Source organism: Bombus terrestris, chromosome 16 (genome assembly GCF_910591885.1).
Source record: "Bombus terrestris chromosome 16, iyBomTerr1.2, whole genome shotgun sequence".
Taxonomy (NCBI): domain Eukaryota; kingdom Metazoa; phylum Arthropoda; class Insecta; order Hymenoptera; family Apidae; genus Bombus; species Bombus terrestris.
Window position 1 is genome coordinate 1,143,064 of NC_063284.1, and position 27,304 is coordinate 1,170,367.

Below are 27,304 nucleotides of genomic sequence, written 5' to 3' on the forward strand. Positions count from 1 at the left end.
GGATATTGGAAACACAATTTAATTCTTGTATACTCAGCTGCAGGAAATAAAACGAACAAATATATAGTAAAATGTTCTATCATTAATAATGGTTCGATCACCAAAAATTAATAATTAACGATATTTATCCTTAAAAAATGAAAAGACTAATTATCTGTTTCTGTACCGAATAATATTCCCTTAAATACAACCGGTTAATTATTTACCCCTTTTCGATCAAAAAATTACTTTCCTCTGTCTTTAACAGTATTTATCATTCAAAGATGAAAAGAACAAATATGTAAAAACAGATCTTGGTTTATCCTTAATAATATTCGTCCCTGAAAAAGATTATCCCAGATCTTTGCCTTCAATTATACTCCCTTGGAAATAACCAATTAAACAGACGTATAAAAAATAAGTATCTCCACTCTTAATAACGTTGCACGGCAAATAGGTTAATATCGCGTTACTATGAAAAGGGTAGCGGTATGGAGCCGAGACGCGAAATATTTTCCGGAATCAGGAGCACGCCTGGGATGGCAACGAACGTAAGGTTACCCGCAAAGTTTCCATTGCACTTCAGCCGAAGTTACTTATCCTTAATCCCGGTATTACTTGAAGACGGAATGGAGCCAGACTCTCGGATCTGTCACGTCGAGAAAGGTCTATAGGTAGAAGCTAGAAGAGGAAAGACGTTATTCGAACAAGAGAGAGTCGAAGAGAGTAAGGGAAAAGACAAATTAGTTCGCATCGATCAGACGCGCCCTTCTACCGGCAATGAAGACGTATCGCGAACGACACTTATCAGCTCGAGATGTGCTCGATTAATTTGTTTAATTGATCTCGATCCGAAGAATCCTTTAGTTCTGGTTGAATATCAGGCCACTACGCTGCCACTCGTACGACTTAATCGATGCGACGCCGAAGTCGAGGAGGAAGTGATTCCACCCTCTGCCCCTGTTCGAGTCGAGTGCACGTTCCCGTAGTTTTCGAGGGAACTCGCTTTGAATATCGATTAGCAGTCGTGTCAACAACCAATAGTTGCGCGAGTTACATTGTAATGACGATGACGCGTGTAATTAGTACATTGGCGTTTTCGCTGAAGGATCTTTTTAGTATTTTCGTTTTCACGTGGAGACACGAGGATGTACAAAATTTATGAGTTTGAAGTGGCAAGAACTGAAAGATTCAGGAATCTACAAATATAAAGTTTGAAAGATTGGAGGATTCAAGAATACAGCAAGTGGAAGGATCAAAGTTTAGAGGACTCGAATGGTGAAACGTACGAAAGTTCGAAAATTTAGCGATTCGAAAGATTAAGAACTCGAAGATCGGAAAATATCGAAGGTTCGAGAAATTCGGAGTTACGAAAATCCGCAAATTTAATGTTTAGACGTTCGAAATTCCAGAATTCCAGTAATTCGAGAATTCGTAGATTTCAAATTTACAAATTCAAAACTATGCTTGTCAATTCAGGATTAAAAAGGTTCGCATACTCAGGAATTAAAGAATCGCGAACTAGAAAATTATGAAAGTTGTCGAATTAAAAATCGGAAAATTCACAAATTCCGAGCACAAAGATGAAGAAAGATCAAATTTGCATCTCGTAAACCGAACAAGTAGAACTAAACAACGAAGAAGAGTGTAATAGACATGGGCTATCGTATTCTACCAAGCCAAAAGTCGAAAAGGGAATTAGGGTGGCGAAGCGTTTTAATTTTGCCGGTTGTAGCGGGGGCGCGCATTATCGTGCGCGTTTTAATTAATTTCGGTTAATTAATCGGGCCGTGTGTACGATACAAGGAAACGCTTTGTAGGTGCTTTAACGTGGAATTCTCGTTGCCTCTAACACGGCGTAATGGATAAAAATAGGGAGAGGTTACATGAAAAATAGTGGCGTTGCGAGGAGAGTGGGTCGTTGGTGGGGGGAGGTTTTAATTTCGAGCGGGTACAATTAAGCACGAGAGGTCTAAAACGCGTATCTTTCGCACTCGGTTGCGGCAATTGTCTTTAAAGTGGCTTAAGTAAGTCACGTTTAGAAGAAAATTGAGCTAGCCGCGCCCTAATGAATTCCACGCGTTACGTTTATATTCTGTCTTGAGTGCAGCGTGCATTTGTTGGGACAAATAGGCACCTCGAGAAAAATGCATCCTTCGAGCTTTTAGTTTGTTCCTAATTTTTAGCGAATATTACAAATGGGAATTAGCTTGTGTAACGCGAGGTGGATTTTATTTTCCAATAAACCAGCGTACTTTCTAATTTCATATACGTTTACATGTAAAGCGAATAAGTAAATGTAACGTTATAAGAGTCGTAGAAAATATGAATTTCTTACTTCTTCGTGTTTCATATGAAAAAATAATAATGTAGTAAAAAGTATTAAAATATCAATAAATAGTATAGGGACCCAAAATAATCATTTGAAACTTTTTTATAGAAAAATTTCAAATCATCGGTAAGTTTGAAAGGAATCTATTATGAAACTATTAAAAAATATTAAATCTTAATTGTTCTAATTACGAATAACCATTATGTAAAATATTTAGCTAGCAACATCGACGCCAAATTTTATATATATACATACACACAGAGGAAAATAAAGTAACCTTTTATCAAAGTTCCACGAAACCGATGACCGTCTTATTATCAAGCTCCCTAACATCAACCTACATCACTATCGCAACACACCGTCATTAATGTTCATTTTTCCTCTCTGAATATTTCAAGTAGCGCTATTCGAGGTACTAATCTCATTCAACACGAACTTCTGTCCCCTCTTACACGACCATCTGTGTCTCTACAGATTACTCTCTGTAATTCAATCGGCTACGTTTCCCTGGCTGACGCTGTCGAGCATTTATCAAAAATGTTGGCCGGAATCAGCACGAGAAACATAGTTGAACGCCGATTTCGTATCGCCAAGCGTTATCTACGAAGCGAAAGCCTCGTGTTCCACGTTAAATAATTCCTGTAGTCGTGCAAGTAACGACGCAGTGACAAGCCCACGATACATCGTCGCGTAGATAGGCAGTTGTGTACGAGGCCGATTAGCTATCAGCGTCACCGGTGTAATAAAGCAAATTGTCATTGATATACAATGTAGAATCGTCGCGATACCTTTGTCACGTGTTGGTTTCAGGCTTTCATAACATTGGTAAGATGTGGCCATTGATGCAGGACAGGTGTGTTTCCAACGTATAGGTTCTGGGTCTATTCGTTGTTTATTCGATCAATTCTGTCGGCTGTTCGATCTAAATAAAATCGAGAAAAGTATTTTGAGCAAAGAAAAACGTAAAAGGAAGAAGAAGAATGAAACGAAAAGATACTATGAACTCGCAGAGTTCAACCTTATTATTAAGCTTCCTTTCTACAACACTCATGCATACAATCAAAATCTTGCACCACTTTCTCTTTCAACTTGTCTAATTCCACGTTCCACCCTGTTGATACACCGTCGAGCGAAGACGTGCGTGTAACGAAACTCTCGTAACGCTGCGCGCATTGCAGCGATAATTACGCTCTGTGATCTGGGATTTCTCATTGGCAAGCGTGCAACAGAAAGCAAAATGGCACAGGTCGTCTTTCGAAATGCAGCAGGAGAAACCGCGTAATCCCGAGGCTGGATTCCGCGGCCCGTATTACACTTTTGGGCGAGAACAATGCAACGTTACACGAATAATCGAGCTTACCGGCGGAAAAACGAAAATTCAGGGGTTGCCCTCGGGGGATGGACGCGTGTAGCAAAACCGGTCACCTGGCCATTTCGCTGATCCTGATCCGAAGGTTTCCTAATTCCCGAGACGTCGAGACATTCCTCATCACGATGAAGTTCTAATCTAGACACCGTAGATACCGGCGACGACTCAGAGACAGAGTTGCAAGTTTGTTCAGGGATTGTAATATCGAGCTAAAGTAAATTACCTGGATGTACTCGTGTCCTTTTTTGGTCCTTGGTTGTAAAAGTACAATACAGCAGAACTCTATTCTCGTCAATGGCAGACTAAGCTTTTGTTGCTTAAGTTCACTTATCTGAACATGAGCTCCTATTATGCGAACAATAATTAGGTAGTGGGGATAATTGGAGAGCCCGTATTATATGAACTCCGATTATATAAACTGTTTGTTCCTCGGCATGTTCAGATAAATGGAGTTCCACTATAGCAGCTCTTATAAAAGAACATGAATGATATTCAGCTACAATAGAACTATGAGGATTAATGAACGTTTCGAATGAAATCATTGGAAAATTAAGGAAATGAATATGAAACATAGAAACATATTGTAGAAATAGGATTGAAACAATGAAAACGAGGTTGTTGATTAACATTATCGTTCGATTATAAAGAGGTATAATATAGATGGTAATGTTTCTAATTTTAAATTGATATGGTAGTTAATTGGAGTGGATTGGAAAATGAAGTGGTAATATCGCGTAGTACGAAAATTGTATTATTAGAATTATTATTAATTCAGATGGTTAACATAGAAGAGAGAATTTAATATTCGCTTGGAAAGATATTCTGGCAAATCTTTAATCTTGTTCAACGGCTTACAGAAATGGAAAAAGTGGAATTCTCTTATATCAACGTGGAAAGAATACCATAAATTAAAAATGATATATTTTTACACCATGATACGGTTTATTAAAAATTTGATATGAAAATGAAGCATCATTAGTCGTAGTTTGCATAATTCAGAAAGTTAAATGGTGAAATATTTATAATCTTTTGAAACTTGCACCAGATAATACCTAAAATGCCTTGAAATTCTAAGAGCATCTAAAGAATTTCCTTTTTTTTTCCTGTTAAAATTTCATTAATTACAAATATTTATATTTCCCTGTATAATTCTATCATAATCTCTTGAAACTCGCGTAATTCCTGAAATGAAAATTTTTAAACGAGTCAAAAAATTCCCGAATTAATAGTCCGTCCTACTTCATTAATTAGAAAATATTGCCACTAATTACAATAGGGATTGTTCAGTTCTCGTGAGAAAAGCTTACGCGTACGCGTGTGCCTGCCGAGAAGGTTGTTAACTATGCAAAGAGGAACTACATAGGGAAGCACAAGTATTCCCGTAACAATCACATAAAAGATTAAAGTATCCAGCATATACGTTTGCTCTGACCTAGTTGCGGTTAAGAGTTGTACAATACGCCTGAAAGCAAGTATTCACGTGCTGCAAACGTTTTACAGAAATGAAGGTGGAACTTAACGAAAACATCTCCGGTAGGAATACCAACTACCTCCGACATTTTTACCTCTGCGTTCTTTCCTCCCTCTCTTTTTTAATGCACGATGACGACTTCCAACCGGCGTCTTGCTTCAATTTCAACCTAGATGAATTGAAAATTCAAGAAATGTCTGATTCCATATCAGTGACATCGAAGATCATGGTTAGATACTAGGCGGCAATTTAGATGGAAATAAAATCTTTAAATATGAAATTTTTATTAAGTTTCCAGCGAATCAGTAATTTTGCGGATGTGGATATACTGTATTATCGCAAGGTCTGGAAATTTAAAATATCATTGTAGGTTTGAAAATTCACCCTATCGTTGCACATATAGAAATTCATGAAATTTTCGATAAATTTAATAACCTGCAGATTTCGAGCGATAGATAGCGTAAAGGATAAAAGAGGAAAATTGACTTTTCAGCGTGGAAGGTTTGGAAATTACAATGCCTGAGATATGCTATTCATGCTGTATGCTAATATTTCGCAAAATCTAATTTTATAACAGATATAGTGTAATTTGTATATTCAGATTGGTTGCAAATTTCATCGACATGATCACGACAGCCGTGTCTCGTTACATTGCTAACGAAATTTCAAAATATATCGTATGACACGCGTGTTATACACGTAAAAGTTCTCTAGAATGTGTTTAAATATGTTCGCAGGTTACTGTAGCACCATTTTAGTAATATTAAATTTAATACGTTAATCATCATTCTGTCTAAAATTGCTACTCAAACAGGGATAACCAGACTCATCAGAATAAATACCGGTGAAGAACACGGTCGGATAAGTAACACGATATTACCTCTGGCTCCATTGTGATTAGCCAAGCGGATGGTTCGCATGATCCACCGTCGTGGCGCTGCTTTGTCGCTCGACACATTCGATATCCTTTGTTCTATTTGGCCAGCGTCGAGGTTGGCGCAGACCTCTGCCTACGTCGATTTACAACAGTCTGCTTGCCGCGAAAAGTTCACTGAGTTCCGTGGAAAAGCTTTAATATCGCTTGCACAATACTCACTGGATCGCGTCGATATTTTCTGTCCGTTGTTGTACGTTCAACATGGAGGGGAAAAGGGAGGGAAAGGTGGACCGACCAGGCGGATGAGGATTATCGATTATCAGTTAACGAGTCTGCACGCTTTTCCCCCGTTTCCTACGGCAGCGTGCGCCAGGACGTTTTTATAAACCCAGCCTAGGATTACACATGTAGGCTCCATTATGGGTATTCGGTTTAATCAGAATCGGCCGCTGGTTCGTGATAAACAGAGATGGACGGATGAGGAACGAGCCGTGCTGACGTTATTGTTATTATAATATAATATATTAGTGCCTAACTATATCGATACGCCACATACCGATTATAGTTTCTCGAAATTTTAAATGTACTTTTCTTAGAACTAGTTATGGCTAGGTATGTGACAATCGTATCTATCAGAAACATACCGATATAAAAGAGAGAAAAAAAGAATTAATATTAAAATATTTAGTCTTCCAAATCGACCAATAATTTGTACAAGTTTGGACAATTCCATAATCATCTTTTTACCTTACCTACCTTACGTATCTTAATACTTGTGTACGTGTTACACAGGTCTAACCTCCGAATTTCTTTTAATTCAAAGTTTCTCTCTCATTGAGAGATACGAACGATTATCTGTGAAGAAAAATTAGAACAGTTCTTAAAAATTACGTTATTAACAAATTTGTGCAAAAATTTTTTTAGTACCTATGCTAATATTCATAAAAGCGTGGCTGCGTATCTGTTATGCAAACCTAACCTTAAAATCCAAGTTTTCCTACCCAAAAAGCTCCTTTCCACATAAAAATCTCAAATCTCACACCGAACGTTGGAACGTATCCCTTGGGGAAAAAACAGCAAGTGCCACGAAAAATATTCCCACCTCGGCATCGTGAAGCATAGAAGCGTATCTTGTAGCGAGTGCGCCACTCTTCCACTCCTCCTGATCCCGATGGGCTTGCAGAGTTGTTTCAACGTAGAAACGTGTCCCGTTCGGGCGTCCATTATTGGCGGGCCACGATGAGCCCCTGAAATGCAGAATTCTCGCCCGTTGTTTGTCGACTATTGTTTATCCGCACGGTTATGTGGCTCGTTGTTATCGTTTCCGGATACCTCCGCTCGGGGCACAATGAAAATTCGTGTTTCCGGAAATTTCCGGCCCCGTGGAGAATAACTGGATCGCTTCTCTTTTTTGTTCCATTTTTCTTTGTTATTTTTTGGAGCTTTTTCGGGGGAAGTCGCCCCGTTCTGTCGCGCATTAATTTATGGCGTCGTTGGTGAAACGCTGCTCGTTTGAACGTTTCTGAGGATTACGCTCTCTTTTGACAGCGATTGTCAAGGTTTCGCTCGTAATTGGTCCTAGGGCAACGGACTTTTCTTATATTTTCTCCTCTTCTCCTCTTTTCCATTCTTCCCTTTTATTTATAAATCAATGCTCCAGAAAGGAATGAGCATTTTGCGAAATGAATTGCAAGGCTTGTTAAGAATATTTTAAGAGGCCTGGAGAGGCGGATTATAATATTTATAGGTTAAAGATTTCCTTCGTGTCTATAGCATCGTCTGGGTCGTATAGTGTGCCAGTTCGAGACAGGAATAAAAATATTTGCAGAAAAATTTATTCCGGCGGAAAATTTATTATTCAAATGTAATTTCGTTCCGACTATTTACATGGATGCCTCATTCATACTACAACGACAAATATTATTCAACGCGTTGTACATGATTGGAACGTGAACGGGGCTATGCATTGGCTCATTTGAAAGCCATTGAGCAATATTTGACTAAGCTGCAGTTTGGCTGTTAGCGCAAATCGAGCTTCGTATCTAGCATGATTTGCTTCCTTCCTTCTACCGTGTTATATCATTTTCCGTTTCCTTTGCCTCGTACAATTTATTATTCAAGTTGTTTGAATTACATTTTTTACTCCATCCACGAATAATATAATTATATAAATTAAATAATTAAATTTAAAGTTAGACGATACTGATATAAAAAAGTTGTTCGGTCTGTGAAACTATATAATCCCTAAAATATCGTACAATAATTTTAGGAAAAGTGCTAAAGAAAAGAGCGAAGCACATACGTAACTGTAACGTGAATTATTTACACGTGTACAAGGGCCAGTAGGAAACGTGACGACGATAAAATATTGCACTTCGTGCTTTTGAATCACCGGCATCATCCGACTTCCTATTCAAGAAATTCCATTTGTTTTTCTTTACTTCTTCCTACTTCTCTTACATTTTGTGTATAGTGTAGTGGCCTATGCTTTATACTTCATTGGTTCGTGTATTTACAGGTTTCTTTAGTCGATTGTAGAACGTAACGAATCGTAAAAGCGGAAATAAATCGTTCCACCGTCTGTTCTTCCGTCGATATCTAGTTGAAAATTCTTGTTTTAAAAAGCTATAAACATTTTAGTAGTAAATTCGAATCGGTATTGAAGCTATTCGTCGGAAATTAAAAAATCAAGCTTTTAATCATTCATCAAGGTTGCAGTAAATAAAATAATAAATTTGGTTGTTACAGACGAATAAGTTCACTGGTGAAAATTCTAAACTTACTCTAAAGTGATCATCCTGTGTCATAAAGTCATCCGATCAAAGGAAACCTACTACGACGCCGTTGTTTTACACAGATCACGTGACCAAGGTCATGAAACATCGTCGTTTACACGCGAGAAAAATGTTTCTTGTGCTCCTTGCAGAAGATAGATTTTCGAGAGCGGAGATTAATTGTTAATCCAGCTATGCCCCATGTCTGACGAGAAAAAATGCAGGATTCCACGGTGGTATTTCTGCTCGCAGGAGCAGCCAGGTTTCCCCGTGCGTGGCATCGACTCCGTTCCGTGGAATTTCGTCGCGTCTCGATCGATGCCTCGTTGGATTTCAATCTGTACACGATGCATGCGAACGTGGTACCGAGAAAATAAGCCGAGTTGTTCCTGTGCGATACAGCCGGAACTTCTAGTTTCCTTTTATTTTTTTTTTTTTTTTTTTTTTGAGGCTGCGGGGGGCGGAGGGTGAAAGACAAATATGATCGCGTGAAATTTGTGTGATGTTTATGTAAATTTGTTTCCTCATAAACACAGATGGAAGAGTAGAACTCGAAAATGGAAGTATATTTTATATTCTACAAAAATTGTTATGTTTCATATTTCGAATTTTGACATTTCAAAACTTCATGTATTCAAACTTCAAAAAGTATCTCTATAAAACTGAAAATCTGTATCTTAAATGACCATAAATCGTCTATGACCATAAAAAGTAAGACTGCTACTATAATTGTTAATGAATCGTTGATTCGAAAGTATCACGCGGAGAAGCGAACCGAATTTAATAACATTTCGATGGGTAGGTATGCTCGATCGTTTATTTCCTGTCACGGGTACGTCTCATTAACGATGGGAATATAGCACGGGACGCAGGAGTCCATTAATTTTAACGATCACCAGCTGTAATGATTTCACGGTGACATGACGTCGCGAATTCGATGTTATTGGCGAAATTTTCGTGTCGTGGAAATATCTCGTCGCGTTTTCATGGGACGAAAAAAAGTGAAATCAAGCAGGGCCATCATCGAAGCGTGCTATTTCGTCCCGATATCGTTTTCAAACTAGAATCTCTGTTCCCGTCGAAGGCTTTCACTGCAGCGTTTAGAAACAAGAATATTTCAAAAAATAAAAATTTTAATAAAGGGCATATATCGAAATAAAACTATTTCTAATAGCAGAAAATAATAAAGAATAACTAAATATTCCTACTTTGCCTAACAGACTCAATGCATAATGCATAGTATATTTAATAATTTTTCAAATCTCATATATGAGTTCATAGCGTTAAAGGACTGAAGAATACAATACCAAGAAAAGTTTGATACATTATAAGCTTCCTGTTAATATTTTTAATGGCTATTATATTTTTGGACCGTTTAGAAGCAATCGTGAATTAGTTGATTGGGAAGTGAAACTAGTGTAATCGGTTGCCCGGTGGCGTTAGCCGTTGATCGCGAAATTTCCCTAATGATGCATGAGCCAGCCAGCTATCGGCGAATTTATGACTGGAATAGGGCTTTACCGAGGATTGAGCCTGGCCCTTAAGTGGATTTATGACGTGGATGAGATTTCTTAGCTGTTGCTGGGATTAACAGCTTGTATGTATTGGTACTTTGTATCAGTTATGACGTGGAGAGGTCTAGCGAGGTTTATGGATCTAGTAACATCTGCAGTTCTTGTGTTATTAATGCCAGATCTCCAATGGACATGCCAATTTACCAGATCCGAGTCCTTTAGCACAGTAATTGATCAATTAATAATATTAGTGAATTTTATGAAGGTACAAGAGGATTTCTAATTTGTAAAATTTATTTGTAAAATTCATTTGTAATATTTCATTCGTTTTATGCCTAACTGAGCTTACTGTAACGTGATTTTATCGAGATATCTGTTGGCGACAATAAAAGATTTGACCCAATCTTTTAAGTTGTCCAACATTTTGCATTGTCGTGATCTACGTCGTTTTATTGGTTTGTTTAATTTCATAATTAGATAAAGGAAAAATGAAATAAAAATATCGTGATTCAGGAGATGAGCGGGGCACATTGTTGTTAATTAGATTTTATTCGCGAATTAACATCGATTGTACAGAGAGAGTTATTTAGAATTATAAACTGGCGTTTACGCGGAATTTACTTTGCTTTAAATTACAAATTCCTCGAGTCTACCACCGCCCTCGGCCACCCCCTGCCCACCCACGTCAGACATTCTCGACTTGTGTAATAAATTTTAAATGTGCAGGTTTGCGAGGCTAAATTTTACTCCTCGAAGGGGTAAGTTCAACAATGCGATGAACGTTATATTAAATCCGAAACGCGAGAATTTCTTGTGCTACGAAATATTACATAAAACTCTGCCTCTCTTTAAACTGGTATACAATACCGAATTTTATTTAAATTTGTATATTTTGAAGAGAAGCAGAATAAGATAATGTATTTGTCGTTCTAACATTAAATTTGGCACGAATTTATGGCAGACGAAATTATTGCAATAAGTGACATCAAATGTAACATCTACGAAAGGAATGGAATTTTACTCTGCAAGCTGCAGAATTCTTTATCTTCACGGTGGAATCTCCAAATTCGAAAATATTTGATGTAATTAAGCTCGCCTATCCATTAGAAACTTTTACGAATTTTAGGATCGAATTTGACTCGTTACGTTAATATTGGGACACTGATCTACCTTCTGCAATCTAGTAATTCTTAGATACAGCTTACTATTATTTTCTTTGGAATGTTTCAATCTCAAGTGTAGTAACATTGGTGAAGTCGTTACAACGATCGACCATGTCAGCAGGGACATTAAGCCGCGTACATAATCCGACGCGTATCATAACGCAGACTGCGGGCAACGGCACGCACAGTATATGGCTGGATTATGGGGTTGTCGACACAGGGGATCGTGTTATTCGGTATCGCGTCCCTCAGGATGCCGTACAAATGGATTCGTATTCCAACGCATTTCTTTCCGTGTGCATGCATGCAAATGAGATCACGATTTTCAAATCTCTCAAGGCAACGGAATTAAATTTATCGGATGAGATATCATCAGTTCGTTGTTTTTACGATTGATGGTATCTGAATACTATAGGAGAGCAATATGATAAGTTTCTATTATTTACAGCGGAGCAGTTTTTTTAATTTAGCAATTGTCAATCAATAGCAAAAGTGTTACTGAAATTTCCTTCTTATTTTGTTTGGTTTTCGTCTCCTTGGGAATTTTAAATTCCTCGTAAATATCTAAAATTCGACAGTCTATTCGTCATTGTATAAAATTCCTTCAAGAAATAAACAGTGTTTCATACGTCCCCCTTAAAAATCCTATATTTGGTAAAAAAAGACCATACTATTAGGATGCACCTATGGCTGGAACGACTGTTACACATGTAGGCGCTAAGGGAACACCGTGTGAGCGCGTACGGAATGTAATACGGTGGCTGACAGCGTCACACGGCTGTTTAAAGGAGCCAGCAGGTAGAGTTCAAGAGGGAAGAAACCAACAAGAGTTCCGAAGAGCGTCGTAGCGAGGTTGGTTGCCTAGTCACCAGGGGCAGACAGCACGGGGATGCACGAAGAGACGCTCTAGGCGATGTTTCTCTTCTTTCCTTGGTCTGTTTCTCTTCTAACTGGCATCGTCCAGCTTCTTTTTCTTTCCTTCTCCTCGTCGCCTGCCTCCATTTCTCAGTTCTTTCTTTTTTTCTATCCTGCGTACTTTGGGAGCCGCGCTTTCCCTGTTTCCCTCTTTCAGTTTTTTTCTCTTTGTACTGTATTTTCTGCTCCGACTTGGTCTTCACGACGTACGCCTTCGCGTCCTTATGTACACGATCCTCGCGTTTCTCGTTTTGCGACGCTCTGGGATCATCCTTTGCCACTGTGAGACGCGATGCTATTGATTACAGATAACGCTCGGTGCGTTGACTCTGATATGGACACTTTTCAGAGACTCTCTTGGAGCGAGAGTGTTTTTCATTTTCGGATTTTCTCAGTTATCCTCAAACATCTTAAAACCATACAAACACAAAATCTATGTAGATACAGAATTCAACCATCGTCAGATATACCAAGGCGCAGCTGTTTAGCTTCAAAGAACAGTTAACCAAAAATCCATCTGTGTATACGATTCATCTAATAAACATCCTCGGTTACTGGCAAATATTCCAGAAGCATAGAAACACAAAATCCAACTAAATAGCAAACTGGTTTCACGAATCTCCTGACTTATCCTTAATCACCTGAAAACTATTCAACCACAAAATCCAAGCAGAATCAGATATACGAAGACCCAGCTGTTTATCGCAAAGAACAGTCATCCCGCGTCTGATCCGCCACAAGCAGGTGTCCTTACTGCAACATTAATTCGACGGGTGATACAGTGTCGTGGAAGCCACGCAATTCCTCCCTCGGTTTTTTAATATCATTCCACTCCGTGTTCCCCGGGTCTGCCATAACTCTTTTCCAGCTTGTAGCCACTAGCTATGTGTTCCTCTGACGCAGACGACGGGGAACCACCCTGGCTGGGGGAATCCGCAGATGCGGCCTCGTCCTATTCGCTTGGTTGGCTCGCAGGCTTGCTCGAGCTTGCGAAAAGCCAGACCATTGACACTGGCGCGCGTACTCCGCCATTGTTGCCGGGCTAATAAAGAAAAATAAAGACTCCTCTTCCTGCAGGATATTAGCTCCACTCTCCTCCCGTCCGTTTCTGTCCTTACGAGCAAGGGAAGACCTTGCTCGACGTCCGGTTTCCGCGTTGCTAGCTTCCGCTCCTTCGAAAATCTCAGCGTTCCTTAATCCGCCCACTGATCGTCCGTCCCCCTTTTTATTCTTCGCGGTGAAAGCAAATTACCGGACTCTCTTCCACTTAGCCGCGTCTCTTTGTGCTGTTCCCGGTGATGACACTGTCCTTTTCTCCTCCACTGCGTTGTGTTCTGCGAGCAATGTTTTGCCGAGAATAGCCCTCTGCTCTCCCTCTGGCTGATCTTCTGGTATTGTTCTTGGAAACTGGTGGATTCTTTTTTAGAGATTGGGGCAAATATAGAGGGGTTGATTAGGTGGGAGATAGTGGGCAGGATGGGTGTCGATGTGATTAGTATAATTCGGACTTTCGAACGTAAGGATGGGGTTGATGTTTTCTTTCTTTTCGGAAATTAGAGAGAGAAGTCAAGCTCATGTTGGTTATAGGAGATGCAGAGAATGAAACAGACGTGAATATTACTAGCAGGCTGCAGATATTTGTGCAAATTCGTATTTTTTAACACATATATTTCTTCGCGAGTCACACACGAAAGAATGTGAGCCGAGAATAGAATTTGCCAGATACCAGACACCGTCGATAGGTCGTTCATGATATCCAGCTAATAAAGAAAAATAAAAGCTTGCCCGTAGATATTAGCTTCGTGCTTTCTCTCCATGTCCTCGTTGCTAGCGTCTTTTTTCTTCTCTCAATACAAAAGGAAGGAAGATCAGATGGAAGATGCGCCACGGACGCGACGGAACTGTTTGTTCGTGACGCGGTTTCCAAGGATCTCGAGGAGATGGCGAATTTATGGCTACCCTCCGGTTCGATATTCCTGAAACATTGATCTCCCTTCCATCGTCGCGAATTGTTTCGCGTCGCTCTCGCTCGATTGCATTGAATTGGATTCCTACGAACGATACCCCTGTTCCATTGCCTGCTTCTAGGACTTTGAAATTGGGCCGAGAGAGCTCGCCTGATTTATTTCGTTTGATGACTTCGAACTCGAGCTGCTCAGACAATTTACAAAAAGTTTCTTTCTACACCCTATTAATGATATTGTATGACTTATTAAGTTTGTCTTAATTGTATAATTGTAAGATGTAACCGCTAACACGTGCGATAAAATGACGAGGTTAATTTATCTAAATATCTTTTTAAATCTTTAAAAAAATGTTGTTGTCTGCCAAAATCGAACTAACATAGAAATATAGAAATGTAAGGATCACTGAGACTATTAATAAATTATACGCGTCGATAAACTAACCGTAACTGATCGAAAATCGTAAGTAGCGCCACCTACGCAGTCCCCTAACCTCATCGCGATTGCCAATCGCCTCGTGCCCCGAAGGCAAACGTCTGAAATTCCCCTTTCTAATTACCTATTCCCAAGAAACACGTCCTAGACATTAACGTCGCTTATAAAAAGCCTTCCATTGCTGGAGCCTAACTGCGGAAGCAGTTAGGCGAGCTGATCGATTCGAAATGACAGAAAAATAGAGTGGAGAGAGCTGAGCAGACGTTCAGCCTAATATCAAGCTTTGGCCTTCTATACTTATCTAGGATGTACGGTTTATTCAACAACCCCTCACGAAAGTCTGAGAAACAGCACACTCGTGGCGATTTAATGTGAACCACCGTGTTCGTTTCCAAACATCGATGGCCTGCAATTAGGGGAAGGCCCACGCCAGCCAAAACTGTTCCACTGGTCATTCTTTCGCTCGACAGAAACTGGATAATGACCCCTGTGCCGAGCATTCGATGCATCAGACGATTGGAAATTCGGTGATGGACTATTTTTCCTTGGGAAGACAGTTTGTAATTGAGTTTCTGAGCTCTTAAGTATCTGAAACTTAGCTGCTACATTCTCAATATGTAATATTAGCTATTGATGCAATCGCAGGAATCTTGAGGTTTGTGTTTACAAAAATTTGGGAAGACAAATCTGACGAGATCGAAGCGAACATTATTAATTAAAGCGAGGACATTTCTAACGACTTCCGGCGTTTTAAAATAAAATTAATCATGAAAGTGTATTTTGGAATGTTGAATGTTTGTTTGAAAGTAGGACGCATTTTTATATCTTCTTTTTTGCAAAGGAAAGAAAAATTCCAGAGTAAGTTACCAAATTGTATAACGACCAGACTCTTGTATCTGTCTCCATGTACATTCTAAATTCTGAGCTAATAATACAAATTTAAAATTACGTCGAGAGAGACTTTAAGGAGTTGTTATTAATATATTAGACGATCTCTGACCTGATTCTTTCTATTTTTACTGTTTCAGATTCGAAGATGAAGTGGCCATTAGTGCTGACTTGCTTTCTGCTGCCGCATTCGTGCATCCTTGGTGCATCGCATGCCTGTAAGTGGTTATTCTTGCTGTTTCTTATCCTGTAATCGCGGAATAAATTATATCGTCCGCAATCATCTTGTTATTCCGCGCATCGACCGTGTGACAGGCCGATGAATACCTTTCTTGCTGCCATCGGGGAATAAATTAGCGTACAGCTCCTTTTTCATACTCAACTCCATTATCCTCGAAATAGACCCCCTATTTCGTCATTTAACCTACAAAATTCACGATCTATTGAACAATTTATGATGAATTTTAAAAGCAGAACAATTTTTCTTGCGAGACAAACAAATATTGGAAATTCTAAAAGTTGCACGCTCTTCGACGCTCCGGTCGACGTTCTTAAAATGATAGTATAATAAATTTGAAATAATAATTTCTGGTAGAAAAAAGAGACAAGTTCCTAATTTACAAATAATACGTCTACTTGAAATTCACACTCTATTTATTATACACGAAACATGAAAACCAGAATATTGTACTATAGTCCCATAACGTGGAATCGCCACGTTGGACCAATGCTCTTGTGAAACCCCCGAAAACCTTCGATTCACCGAAAAACACACTTTCTAGCGATCCATAAATCTCTCCTCTTCAACATCCCCAAATTGGAAAAACTGTAACAAGACGATCACTCGAGGAAAGTTACTCGTTAATAAATGTTCTCGACCGCATCACAAGTCGTCAAAGGGTTGAACCGGACGGTAAAACCGGCGCCACGATTTCCGGCCGCTATTATAGCATCGTAAATCATCCCGTCGATCGACAGTTCGTAAAGGGGGTGCATGGAAGGGTGCAAACAGAACGCCACGCCATGCCACCCCTCAGTTTCGTGCAACGAGCCGTGAAAACGGGGCATCCAGGCCAGAAAAACAGTCGAATTGGATCCACTTTCCTCTTTCTATTAGCCTGGTCCGACTGTGGACGGAGCGCAAAAGACCTTAATCCACCCCTTGTTGCACGGAGTCTGGCGTGAAACGTTCGCGAGAATAACACCAGGACAGGATGAGTTGCTATATTTGTATGAGATGCTATAGTTGAGGAAATATAGCGGGCTGGCATGGATCATTCCTTTAGAGCTAACGCACAGTCAACTGAGGATCTTTGAGCATTCTGCATACAATGATACTTTCATACCTCATTGCATAACTCGAGGTCTGCCTCTTCTTGCCTCAGAATTTAACTAGTGCGATATTATATAATATTTATAATAAATACTATATAATGGTATATTAGTTAATATATTAATTATAAAATGTTTAGTTATAAAATAGGATATTAGACAAGTGACAAATTATAAGCTGTGCACTTTCCACCTACTTTCTATTTAATTTCTAGTTTAAGACATTTCGAATGTGCAAGTTTCCAACTATGAGAAGTTGGAATATGAAGGTGTTAAATTTATAAGAATTTGGAATATGGGAGCTTCATAATAGCGATCTTCGCAACGGTGTATCATGCAACCTGCTGCATTTCTATATTCGCAGCGGAAACAAGCCTCGCACTGTGTGTACGGTGCTTTAATCCTGTCCTCATGCAGGCACCACGTGTTCGGATAAATTATTATACTTCGCGTCCCTTCTGTTCTGGAGGAAATACCAAAGCAGGAGAACATGTTGTTCTTATTGCTTTTATTCCTTGCGTAATTAATCATCGAATGGTGACCTTTTAGGGCTGGATAGAAGTTAGGAAATTTGAGTTTGTTTTATCGAGGTTATGTAACTATTCTATTTTGTAAAAACATCTAAAAATAGTTGGGAGAGACGTCATTCGATCTGTACAAAAGTTGTCAGAGCTTATGAAATGTATATCTAAAAATGTCATAATGTGATTACGATTGTATTGTAAAAATAATTTGTGGAAGTTCGGGGAAGCACGAGCTCGTTTATACAAATTTTAGAGATCACGAGAATACAGTATAGGCCCTAGAATAGATCGGAAATAATATGAAAGTAGAATACTAGAATAAATAGAAACAGCTAAAAATATTTTTAGAAACAATCCAAATAAATTGGAAGAGATATTAAAATTGGCTCTTGGTTTAAATATCGATCCTGAAATGTGCTAACGTAAAAGTAGGAAAAGTGACTTGGGAAGTTCGTAACTAAAGCAGTAGAAGGAAAACTGGGTAGTGATCGGTCGATTGATCGATTGGTAGACATTAAGCAAAGGAACGTCGAATTCCTATCGTTACGTAGTATTCTAGTGCTATACGGCTAATTTGCATGTGAATGGACCGTAAAAGAACTGTAAGAGATAAGCCGGAAGCGCGTAAATATTTCCCGGCCGCTGCTAACTTCGGTAATAAACAGCTTAAAGGATCGTAATCGTATAGTAGACGAAATTGTTCTGAATGGTCGAAATGGTAATCTTCATCTGGATTACGATCTCGTTCCGGGACATTATGCACCATTAGGAATATGCTATATCTGCTGGTCGCGCGTGTAATAAATTCCTTAGCGTAGCTTATTACTATCGTTAAAAGTGGCTGATTCCAGTGCAGCAGCTAGGCAACATAGTTTCATGTGAAACTTATTTAGTTCGCTCGTAAGAGTCTGTTAGTCATATTAAGTCTCGCTTAAGCTTCTAACAGATGGTTGGAAAGTGCCTTTTATTAAATTATACAGTCTTGGATATTTCGTAAAATCATTTATGGTAAATATCAAGCATCATATTGGTTGTTATACGTTTCTGATTAATCATATTTTCAACCAACTTTTCCTCTGCTTTGTGAATTCTTAAACTTTGACTATGTATTATCCGTGTCTTAAAAATTTAGCCAAACTCGATTATAATTTAAAATACTCTTCGCCCCTAATGGTACCTTGCACAAATTTTGAAACCTAACTGACCCTTACCTAAATATCTATACGTAATCTACAGAATCACTATAGCGTAGCATCTTCGTAAACTATTACGTAGCCCAGACGGTTTTCAAACTATGGGTACTCGGTTTTTGACACTCACGGAACTGAAACATGTTGACCCACTTCCAAGTCTAGTCCTCTAGCTACTTATGTACCTAATCGCCGCAATTAGCTAGCGCATACGTAACTCGCCATCGGACTAACTAACCGCACACGTTTCGTTGTTCTTCTGCCCACAGTATTTGGTCCATTTATCAATTTCTATTGAAACCTGAATTTGCTAAACCTTTTTTGTATAATCGTGACAAACAGAACTGATGTACGTGGCGATTTATTAGAAAATAACGCAAATATTGCTGCGAATGAACGAAACGAGAGCGAGAAAGCTGCCGATAAGAAAGCTGAACTTTTTAGAAATCGAATTACAATTTCGATAGAGGCCATGTCCATTAGAATCTCCATTTTATCCAAAAGAATTCGTCAATTCGCGTAGCCATTCGAAAACAAAAGAAAAAAGGAAATGAGCGAGATCCGGAGGGACGATCGATTGTTTCGCGAGGACCATTAACGAGTTTCCAGCTTCTTAGTCGACGAACGTGGCCAAAGCGGCACTTCAATCGACGTAGACGGCCGGCGCCGTTAGTCTCGAAGCCGCCAATTAAGTCGAAAGGGGAAAGTCTCGTCGAGTTCTCCGATGCGGTTCCTTTGCCCCTCTAGCAACCTAGCAGAGGGTGATTGCACTTTGGCCCTGAGAACAGTGTCCGCGTGTCTGGGGACCGCGTTGTGAATTGCCAGACCGATGAACACGAAGGGATTGTCACGAAGATTTGCCTGTACGACGTTAAACGAGTCGCATACCGTCGGACAAGTGGCGAATCGAGTGTAGAAGGGTTGGGGAACATGACTTGGAACGCGTGCCAGAACGCAGGGAAAGGCTATCGACCCATCTGTCACCCTCTGCGAGGAGTAATTGTTTCGAATCCAGCCTTCGTCTTCGTAAAAACGCATCTAGAGAGGAGTTTAAGGATTTAGTAAATGAAGGCTGAGAAGAAAAACGACGATCCCTAGAAATATAGATTCGAAAAGGAACATATAGATAGATTTAAATATAAGGAATCTTTACATTTTTTCTGAAAAGGGACTCTTTGGGGATTTAAAATGAAAAAGATGATGAAAACAATAGACAGTCCGAAAATAATAATCGTCACATAGATTGTAGAAACTATTGATCTTTGAATAAATAATGTCTGAAAGGAAGAAACAAGAAAGACAAATATGAGGAGGACCAAGTTGAACCGAGAGGAACAGGCTAACATTGGAAAAGAACAGGCCACCTCAGTATTCCAGGGAACACTGCAATCGTTAATGATTCACTTTTTGACGTGCCACGGTATTTTCCAGCTAATTGATGACATGGAAAGACTGCCGCTTCTCGATTGAAGCGCCATCGCTTTGCAAACTAGCGGACGTCGGCTAAGTAGCTACGAACTTGTTAATGGCCGTCAGGAGAACAATGACGCTGGGACTCTGTTCCAAGTCCATTGTTGCCAGTAACTTTCAACCCCTTACATATTTTTCACGCGTCGATGACAATCACGGTCGCTTGGAGAATTTTCAACGAACGATCGCCATTGGTTAACAAAACGACGTCAAAGGAGGACACTTTAAACGCTTGACCAATTCTCTTCTTTCGTTGCACTTCATAATACGAAGGTTAGTTTAGGCGTTCCAGTTTCTGAAAATGAGACGTGGCTATCTGAAAATATTATCAAGTTGACTCTTTCTACTATCTGAAGCTCTTGCCGCTTTCTTCTTTCTCTTTCTCTCTTTTTTTCTTGTTCCAAGAAAGAATTTTTGTTTTTCGAACGTTTTATCAGAAAAGGTAGCCTCACCGTGTTGGGACACAAGTTGTTAGCAATAACATTAATTATTACGTTGTGTTGCTCAGAAATTCATCGAGGAGAGATCTGAACTCATCCTCTTGCAAATTATATCATCCTTGCGAGCACACTTTGTACACAAGACTGTCGTAATAACTTTGTATTAAGAGTATCCTCCAATCATTTTTTCTCCTCACTCCTTGTATTGCCAAGCAGCGAAAAGCCCACACTTCGAAGCATCGGCAAGTACGCTAAACGTCTGAAGAAGCGATCAGACGAAGGCAAAGGCTGTTTTAATGACGACAAGCACAAACGACTTCCGAGTCGTTTATAAGGCGCGATCCAAGAAGCTCGAAGCTTCTTACATCGATCTTCCAAGTGGAACAGGCTAAAAGACGACACAGCGTAAAAAAGGTTAGCAAGTCCTGGCGTCCTGATGTCCCTGGTTATATTCAGTTCCCGTGATCAGCGATTCCCTTTGAGCCATTGAATTTGATAACTACCTTAATTGGCAGGTTCGAGCCTCGCGGAAGCCGTCTTTGTCGATTGAAGCACATCGCCTAGGCGACACTTCAGAGGATCGCCCCGAGAGTTCAGCGGATGGAAAGTAAGAAGCTCGAAACTCGTTAATGGTATGGATTCCCGTGGGACAATGATGTAAAGACCGTTGTCGACGACGTGGTTGCGCGACACGATCCTACTGGAACTAACTGTTGACCTTTTTCTCTCCTACTCTGAGGAGTTGAGCCTTCTTCGCTTTGCGAGACGCTCTAACAAATAATTCGATCGCCGCTGCAGAAGATTCCACCGCGATCGTTAGAGAAATAATTGGGGGATTTCATGGTTGTTGTATGTTAGTCTATGTTCGACTTGCTGTTAAAGGATGGCTATGGGCGAGAATGTCGAACACGGTTTTCAGTCTTTTGGTTTGGATGCAGGAATAAAAACGTCTCTTCGATTACTGACTTTATAGGAATTTGCTGTCTTGAGCCACTGTTTTGTAATTTCTTATAAATATACGCATTCCTGAATTGCAATGATTCCATCAGAATCACTGAATGAACGTTTGAAGAAATTCATGCTTGTTGTACATTTGCGCATATTACATCGGTTTTAGAAGTGTTAGAGATTTCTCATAAAAGCATGAAAATCCGCACATAATCTTCACTATTTGATCCAATTCCTATCGCGTTCCTATCGATCCCTCGATCAAATTTTCACACGCGTGCACCTACGTGCAACAGACGAAGGAATCACAGCGGGAAAACACAAGAGACCCATGGTCGGTAACCGGATCGATATACAGCATCCACGGCTGAAAGAGTCTGGCGTTGTCTCGAAAAATCAAGATGAAGCCTGCAGGCTGGCTGGCTGCATCGCGTTACAATGGAAATTCGTTAGATTTACCTCCGGTTCCCGTAATTTCCTCGCGGGGCCATACCTTGAGAGCGAGGGGCGAGGGGTCAGGGCGAGTATTTGCTTTGAAGCAATCTACACAGGGGAAAAAAGGGGGGTTGCACGCGCGCTCTCTTCCCCGATAGAAGTAAGCTTTTTCATCGGAAGAGAACTAATTTTGCGACGATGAAAATGCACGTTTACAGACCGTTGCCGGGGCCGTGGAAAGGGACCAGAGAAGGAGAAAGACAGGATGAAAAAGGAATGAGGGAAAGAGAGAGAGAGAGAGAGAGAGACGATGGCCCGAAGCGGAACGTTGAATTCGTTCGTACCTCGTCCCTGATTCTGGCGGTTTTGTAACTTTCCAACGAAAGTGTACATCCATGCGCGCGTATGTGTGCCCCTCCGGAATTAACGTTACACGCGGACGATCCTTGGTGCCCGACGTTTTTGGTTAATGGCTTGTGAGGCAATGATAGCGATGGGTTGCGAGATAATCGCTCTTGTAGAGAGATCTTTTTTTCGAGAGGTGTTGCAGACACGACTTCCGATTTCTAGGCTTGGATACTCGTGCTTGATTCATTTTTTGATTCACTTTTTTTTTGATACATTCGTGAAATGTTTTTGGAAGCTGCCCGACTTCCAACTTTAGGCTTCGATATTTCAGTTGATCTTTTGCGTCTGAGCAGTTTGGGTTAGAGATTGCGAGTGTTTGGGTATATATATAAAATATTTTCAGAAGATATTGTAAACTCGACTTCCAATTTTTAGGCTCCTCTGTGTTTGTTGTTGTTGTCTGTTTTTTTTTTTTTTTTTTTTTTTTTATAAATTTTCACCATCGCAGCTTTTATGATACTTCATTCAAGGCGACCAAAGGCGACCAAATATTCTTATAGCGATGATAAACGTAACGTGCGATGGAATCGAAACTTTCAACGAAAACATACGCAAATTTCATTTCTTATTTTTCTATTTACCTTTTAATAGTGTCGGGCAAATTAAAAATGTTTACTCGTGTTTTAACCTACGAGGAAGCCAGTTGGCTCACGCCACGATGGCGACCGACTTGGCACGCGGGAGAATTCAATTAGGTAATTGAAACACTATGAAGATTTAGCGACCTCCTTTCTTCCCTCTTTTACGCGATTCTCCGTTTTTGTGGACCGAGTTGTATAAATTGAGAGGAAGGCGTGACGTTGGTGGATAATGTGTTTGTCTTGAGAAGCTCCAACTCTTTGAACGTGAAAGTTTCTAAAACATAGATTCTACTATTGTCTTCGTACACAGATTAAATAATTATTACTGACGTTAAGACCACGGCACGACGACTTTTCTCTAATATTTCTAGAATAAAGATGTTTTATGATCATCGTTCCCAAACCAAGAAGACGCTTTTCTAACCATTTCCAAAGATAATTCACACGGATTGCCATCCTCTATCTCTGTTCAACGTCATTCGAACAGTTCTGAATGCAAACAATGTAGGGTTGCACGCACGACTAGGCCTCATCCAGCCTCGTCACCCTGTCATCCTCTCCTTTTCCCGCTCGACCGAGTGTGAAACCAAGAATCAGAGGGTGGACACGAGGAGTCGTAGTCACGACCTCCCTCCACGTATCGTTCGGACTCATTCTCTGCTTGCAGATCGTATAATTTTATTGAGATCAAATATAGTATGTCACTATAACGTAATATAGTCTAGATTATTAGTTAGTCCAGTATATTAGTTATTTGTTATTTATTATTATATTTATTATTATATTGATTATAGTTATAGGCTGCCATAAACTAACGATGTACTTTAGTATAGACTACGGTACACTTTAATATTCAACAAATAGCATAAAACAATAATAAAGGTAATGGTAAAATACACTTGATCCGTGGAATCCAGTTTTGGTTACGAGAGAACACGTGTACGAGAGATAAGGTGCAGCCAGGTGAAACATCCTCGGCGCTCCCCCGTTGATAATCATCAGCCCCTTTGTAATCCCGTGTATTTTTATGATTCACGGGCTCAGGGGCACCGCCGCGGCCTGCTAATCGGATTTCTTTCGCTCGACGAGACGGGATATCTCGAAGGGAATTAAGAGAGAGCGGCCTTGCCCGTGAATGAACAGCTTCTGAAGCGATTTTCAACAGCGATCCTCGCTTGTAGTCTTTTCAGTCCAACTGCCTTGGACGAGGGTAATAATTGTCTGGTAGTATACCTTGAAATTTCGTAGACAGACATAGAATGAAAGAAGATTGGATCCTGTTTCTTTTACGGCGTATTTCATCCCTCATAAGTATCCTGACACTTTAGTGGATTTGTGGTAGCAGAGAGATAGATCTCGGTTCTAGAAACTGAGATATTTCGAAACCACATTGATACTGAAAAATATCTCTGATAAAATTAGTAAAAAAGACAGTAGATACAAGGAATGGAGGAAAAGATCAAAGTGATGACAATCCTCTGATTCCTTTTAAATAACATTTCGTTATATAGTTGTTAATATATATAGTTAATATAATACATATATGTAGTATAGAAAAAAATATTTCGAACAAAACCCCTACAATATCAACCTACCGATTAATCTTTTACAAAAACATCAAACCCATTTCGAACATAGAATTCACTCCGAGTTTTAAAAATGAAATCTATAACATCCACCTGCCCAATTGCCAATTTTCTCTAAAAACAGACTACATACAATATTACGTCAGAGCATTTCAATTTTTCATCCACTCCAATCACACTTCTTCTAACAATACGCCAAATAACCGAGGGTCACCAAATTCAAAATAAACGAGGAGCCAATAAAACCAATTAAAACGCGAATAACATGGTTTCTGTGAAACGCTGTCATCAGAATTGAAAACGAAGATCAGCAGTGGGGACGAAACACGAAAAAGGGAGCGCCAAGTCGAGCAGGCTTTTAATCGTCCTCGTGTCGCTCCTTTTTTGCGGCGCTAGTGTCGGAATCCACTTTAACGGACCTTACTAATTACCAGGCGAGCTGGTCGTACGCTTGTTTACCTCGACTCTGATTAACCCTGCGCGTGGATCCCTCTGGAACGCCGGAGAAAGAAAGAAACATATCGTTCCCTTTTCTTTTCCTCCTTCTCACCCTTTCCCGGGTCGCGCAAAAAGATTTCTCGGACCGCTTCGAGCGGAGCGAAAACGAACGAGAGCCGATCCGATTAATTTTGCACGCCATGATCTCGCGAGCGACGCGCCATCTGCGTTTACTCAGATAATTGGAAAATTTTCGATCGCATGCTAGGTTAGGTTGAAGGTCGTGTACGAGATGAGAGAGTTCCGAGTTTCCTCGAAGGAAGGTTGACTCCATGGCAGCTGAGATCGTTTCTGAGGCACATATCGTTACTTCTAGATCCTAGAATAGCTACAAAAGGTACGTGCACGTTAATATAACTCAATTCCCAATTTTTATGCAAATTCATATTTTTTGGAATATCATTAAAAGTAGAATCTCGGTGGTTGATAATTTTACCCATCAAGTATAACAGAAGATTACTGTACTTTGGATATTTTGCATACCTTTTCATGTTATGTACACACTGTGCAATTTTGCAATTTCAAATTCCCTATACACGCATAAAAATCTGCTGTCTAATTACGACACTTATATACAGTCTGTTTCACAAGAGCATGGTCGGGATATCTCTATGAAAATCAATTGTTTCTGTAAAAAATTTTGTACGGATCGAAAGTACATTAAGAAAAAACTAGTACGCGCTTAATTAACAACGTGTCCAACGTCCAACATTAGCGATTATTTCCTGACAACGTCTAGGCAAACTTTCAGCCATGAGACAAGTAGAAACCATTATTTGGTTCGAACTGTGTGTGTGTGTGTGTTCGCGATTTAATAAAAGTCTAAACCTTGTAAAAAGTTCACCGATCACCGCTCACACCCTCTTTTGCGCTTCGACTCCACTCACCTGAAACACTTTCCATCCCCGTTGCTGCTTTTGCACCCTTCACGGCAAAAAGCACGGAGAAACAGAGCGCGGGGAACGAAAAACGGCAGGGATGCTAGGAAAGAGCAGAGGATGGGATTGGTGAAAAACAGAAAGGCGGAAAATACGGGCCACGTTTTTCCATGTTTCTCCCGAGCGAGGGAACGTTTGACGGAGTGCATTCTCGCTGCAAGGATATACACTAAAAACGCACATATCCGACGGTAAATCCGGCGATTTATATATAAAATATAAATCGGTAATGCCACGCTGAAAAACTCGGTCGGCGCTGAGCCTTCAACAGCAGCGGTACGGTATTTCGCTTCGTTGGACTTGCATCTTTTTTCCTCTTTTTTTTTCGCCGTCGTTTTGCTCCTTTTTATTTTACTGTTGCTATTATTATTCGTTTTCCGTGAGGACGCGTTTCTCTTCTCTAAAAGCGTGGCAAGGGTAGTTTGTAACGTGGCTGGGAAAAATTGGCCTGGTTTGAAATGAGTTGGGAATATAAATGATACATGATCGTTTTCGGTAGTGGACGAGCAACTGTATTTATTAAATTCTATATTTTGAATCAATAAACTGGTGTTTCTATATATGCGAATAAATTTATTATTGAAACATAAGGGATCACGATTTATTGTTAGAAATGCCTAGTGACTAGATAAAGACACGATATCTCCAAGCTTGTCTGGAAATGCAAAACGGCCAATTAGATCTAAAATAAAAGAACGCGAAACTAGTCACATCTAAGGATAGGCAGGATGTATATTTGTATAAACTTTTTTCATTATTTCCAGGCATAGAATTAATGTTTAAAATGAGTTCCACATATCACAAGACACCCTGTATAGCCTGCAGACATTTCTGCTTCATAAAGGCACCGATATAAACTTATTGCGATCAGCAATCTGAAAGTTGTGCGACTTCGAAAGTCCCCGATGCATAAAGTTTCAATTAGAGGCAATTATCCTCAAGCCAGCCTTTGAAAGCGGCCGAACGCCAGCGTAAATACTCTGGAACCAATAATTCGCCGTAGAATAAACAAAAACTCAGCCGTGGATGCTCCAATTAAACGTCAAACAACCAACACTATTCCAGTAATTACATCGATTCGCGTCCCTTCCACGGAGTCACGCCCACTTCTTAATAGTTTTCCTCGTGAACGTAAGTGCACGCGGGGCGAACGCATCGTGAGACGCGTGCGCGAGCGCAATTTCACGTGTAAACCGTGCTGGAACACTGTCTCTGCTGATAGGAGAGGCTGAGAGAAGGTTAGGGGAGGAGAGAGAACAGCCGTCCCAGATAG

The 27,304-nt window shown here is 40.0% G+C and overlaps 1 protein-coding gene and 1 long non-coding RNA gene across 6 annotated transcripts in view; one reads left to right on the plus strand and one right to left on the minus strand.

Moving 5' to 3' along the window:
- LOC100643304 overlaps nt 1-27,304 on the plus strand; it is a 316,203-nt gene that overhangs the window by 143,396 nt on the left and 145,503 nt on the right. For all 5 annotated transcript variants that reach the window (XM_048413546.1, XM_003401592.4, XM_020867214.2 and 2 more), the window contains one exon: nt 15,822-15,899. In XM_048413546.1, coding sequence (XP_048269503.1) covers nt 15,830-15,899 — 70 coding nt within the window. In that variant the 5' untranslated portion in view covers nt 15,822-15,829. The remainder of the gene's footprint in view (nt 1-15,821; nt 15,900-27,304) is intronic.
- LOC125386599 lies at nt 2,503-3,981 on the minus strand. Its single transcript, XR_007226931.1, has 3 exons — nt 3,904-3,981; nt 3,672-3,818; nt 2,503-3,233 (listed from the first exon to the last, which is right to left on the minus strand). It is a non-coding gene; the product is annotated as an uncharacterized LOC125386599 (long non-coding RNA).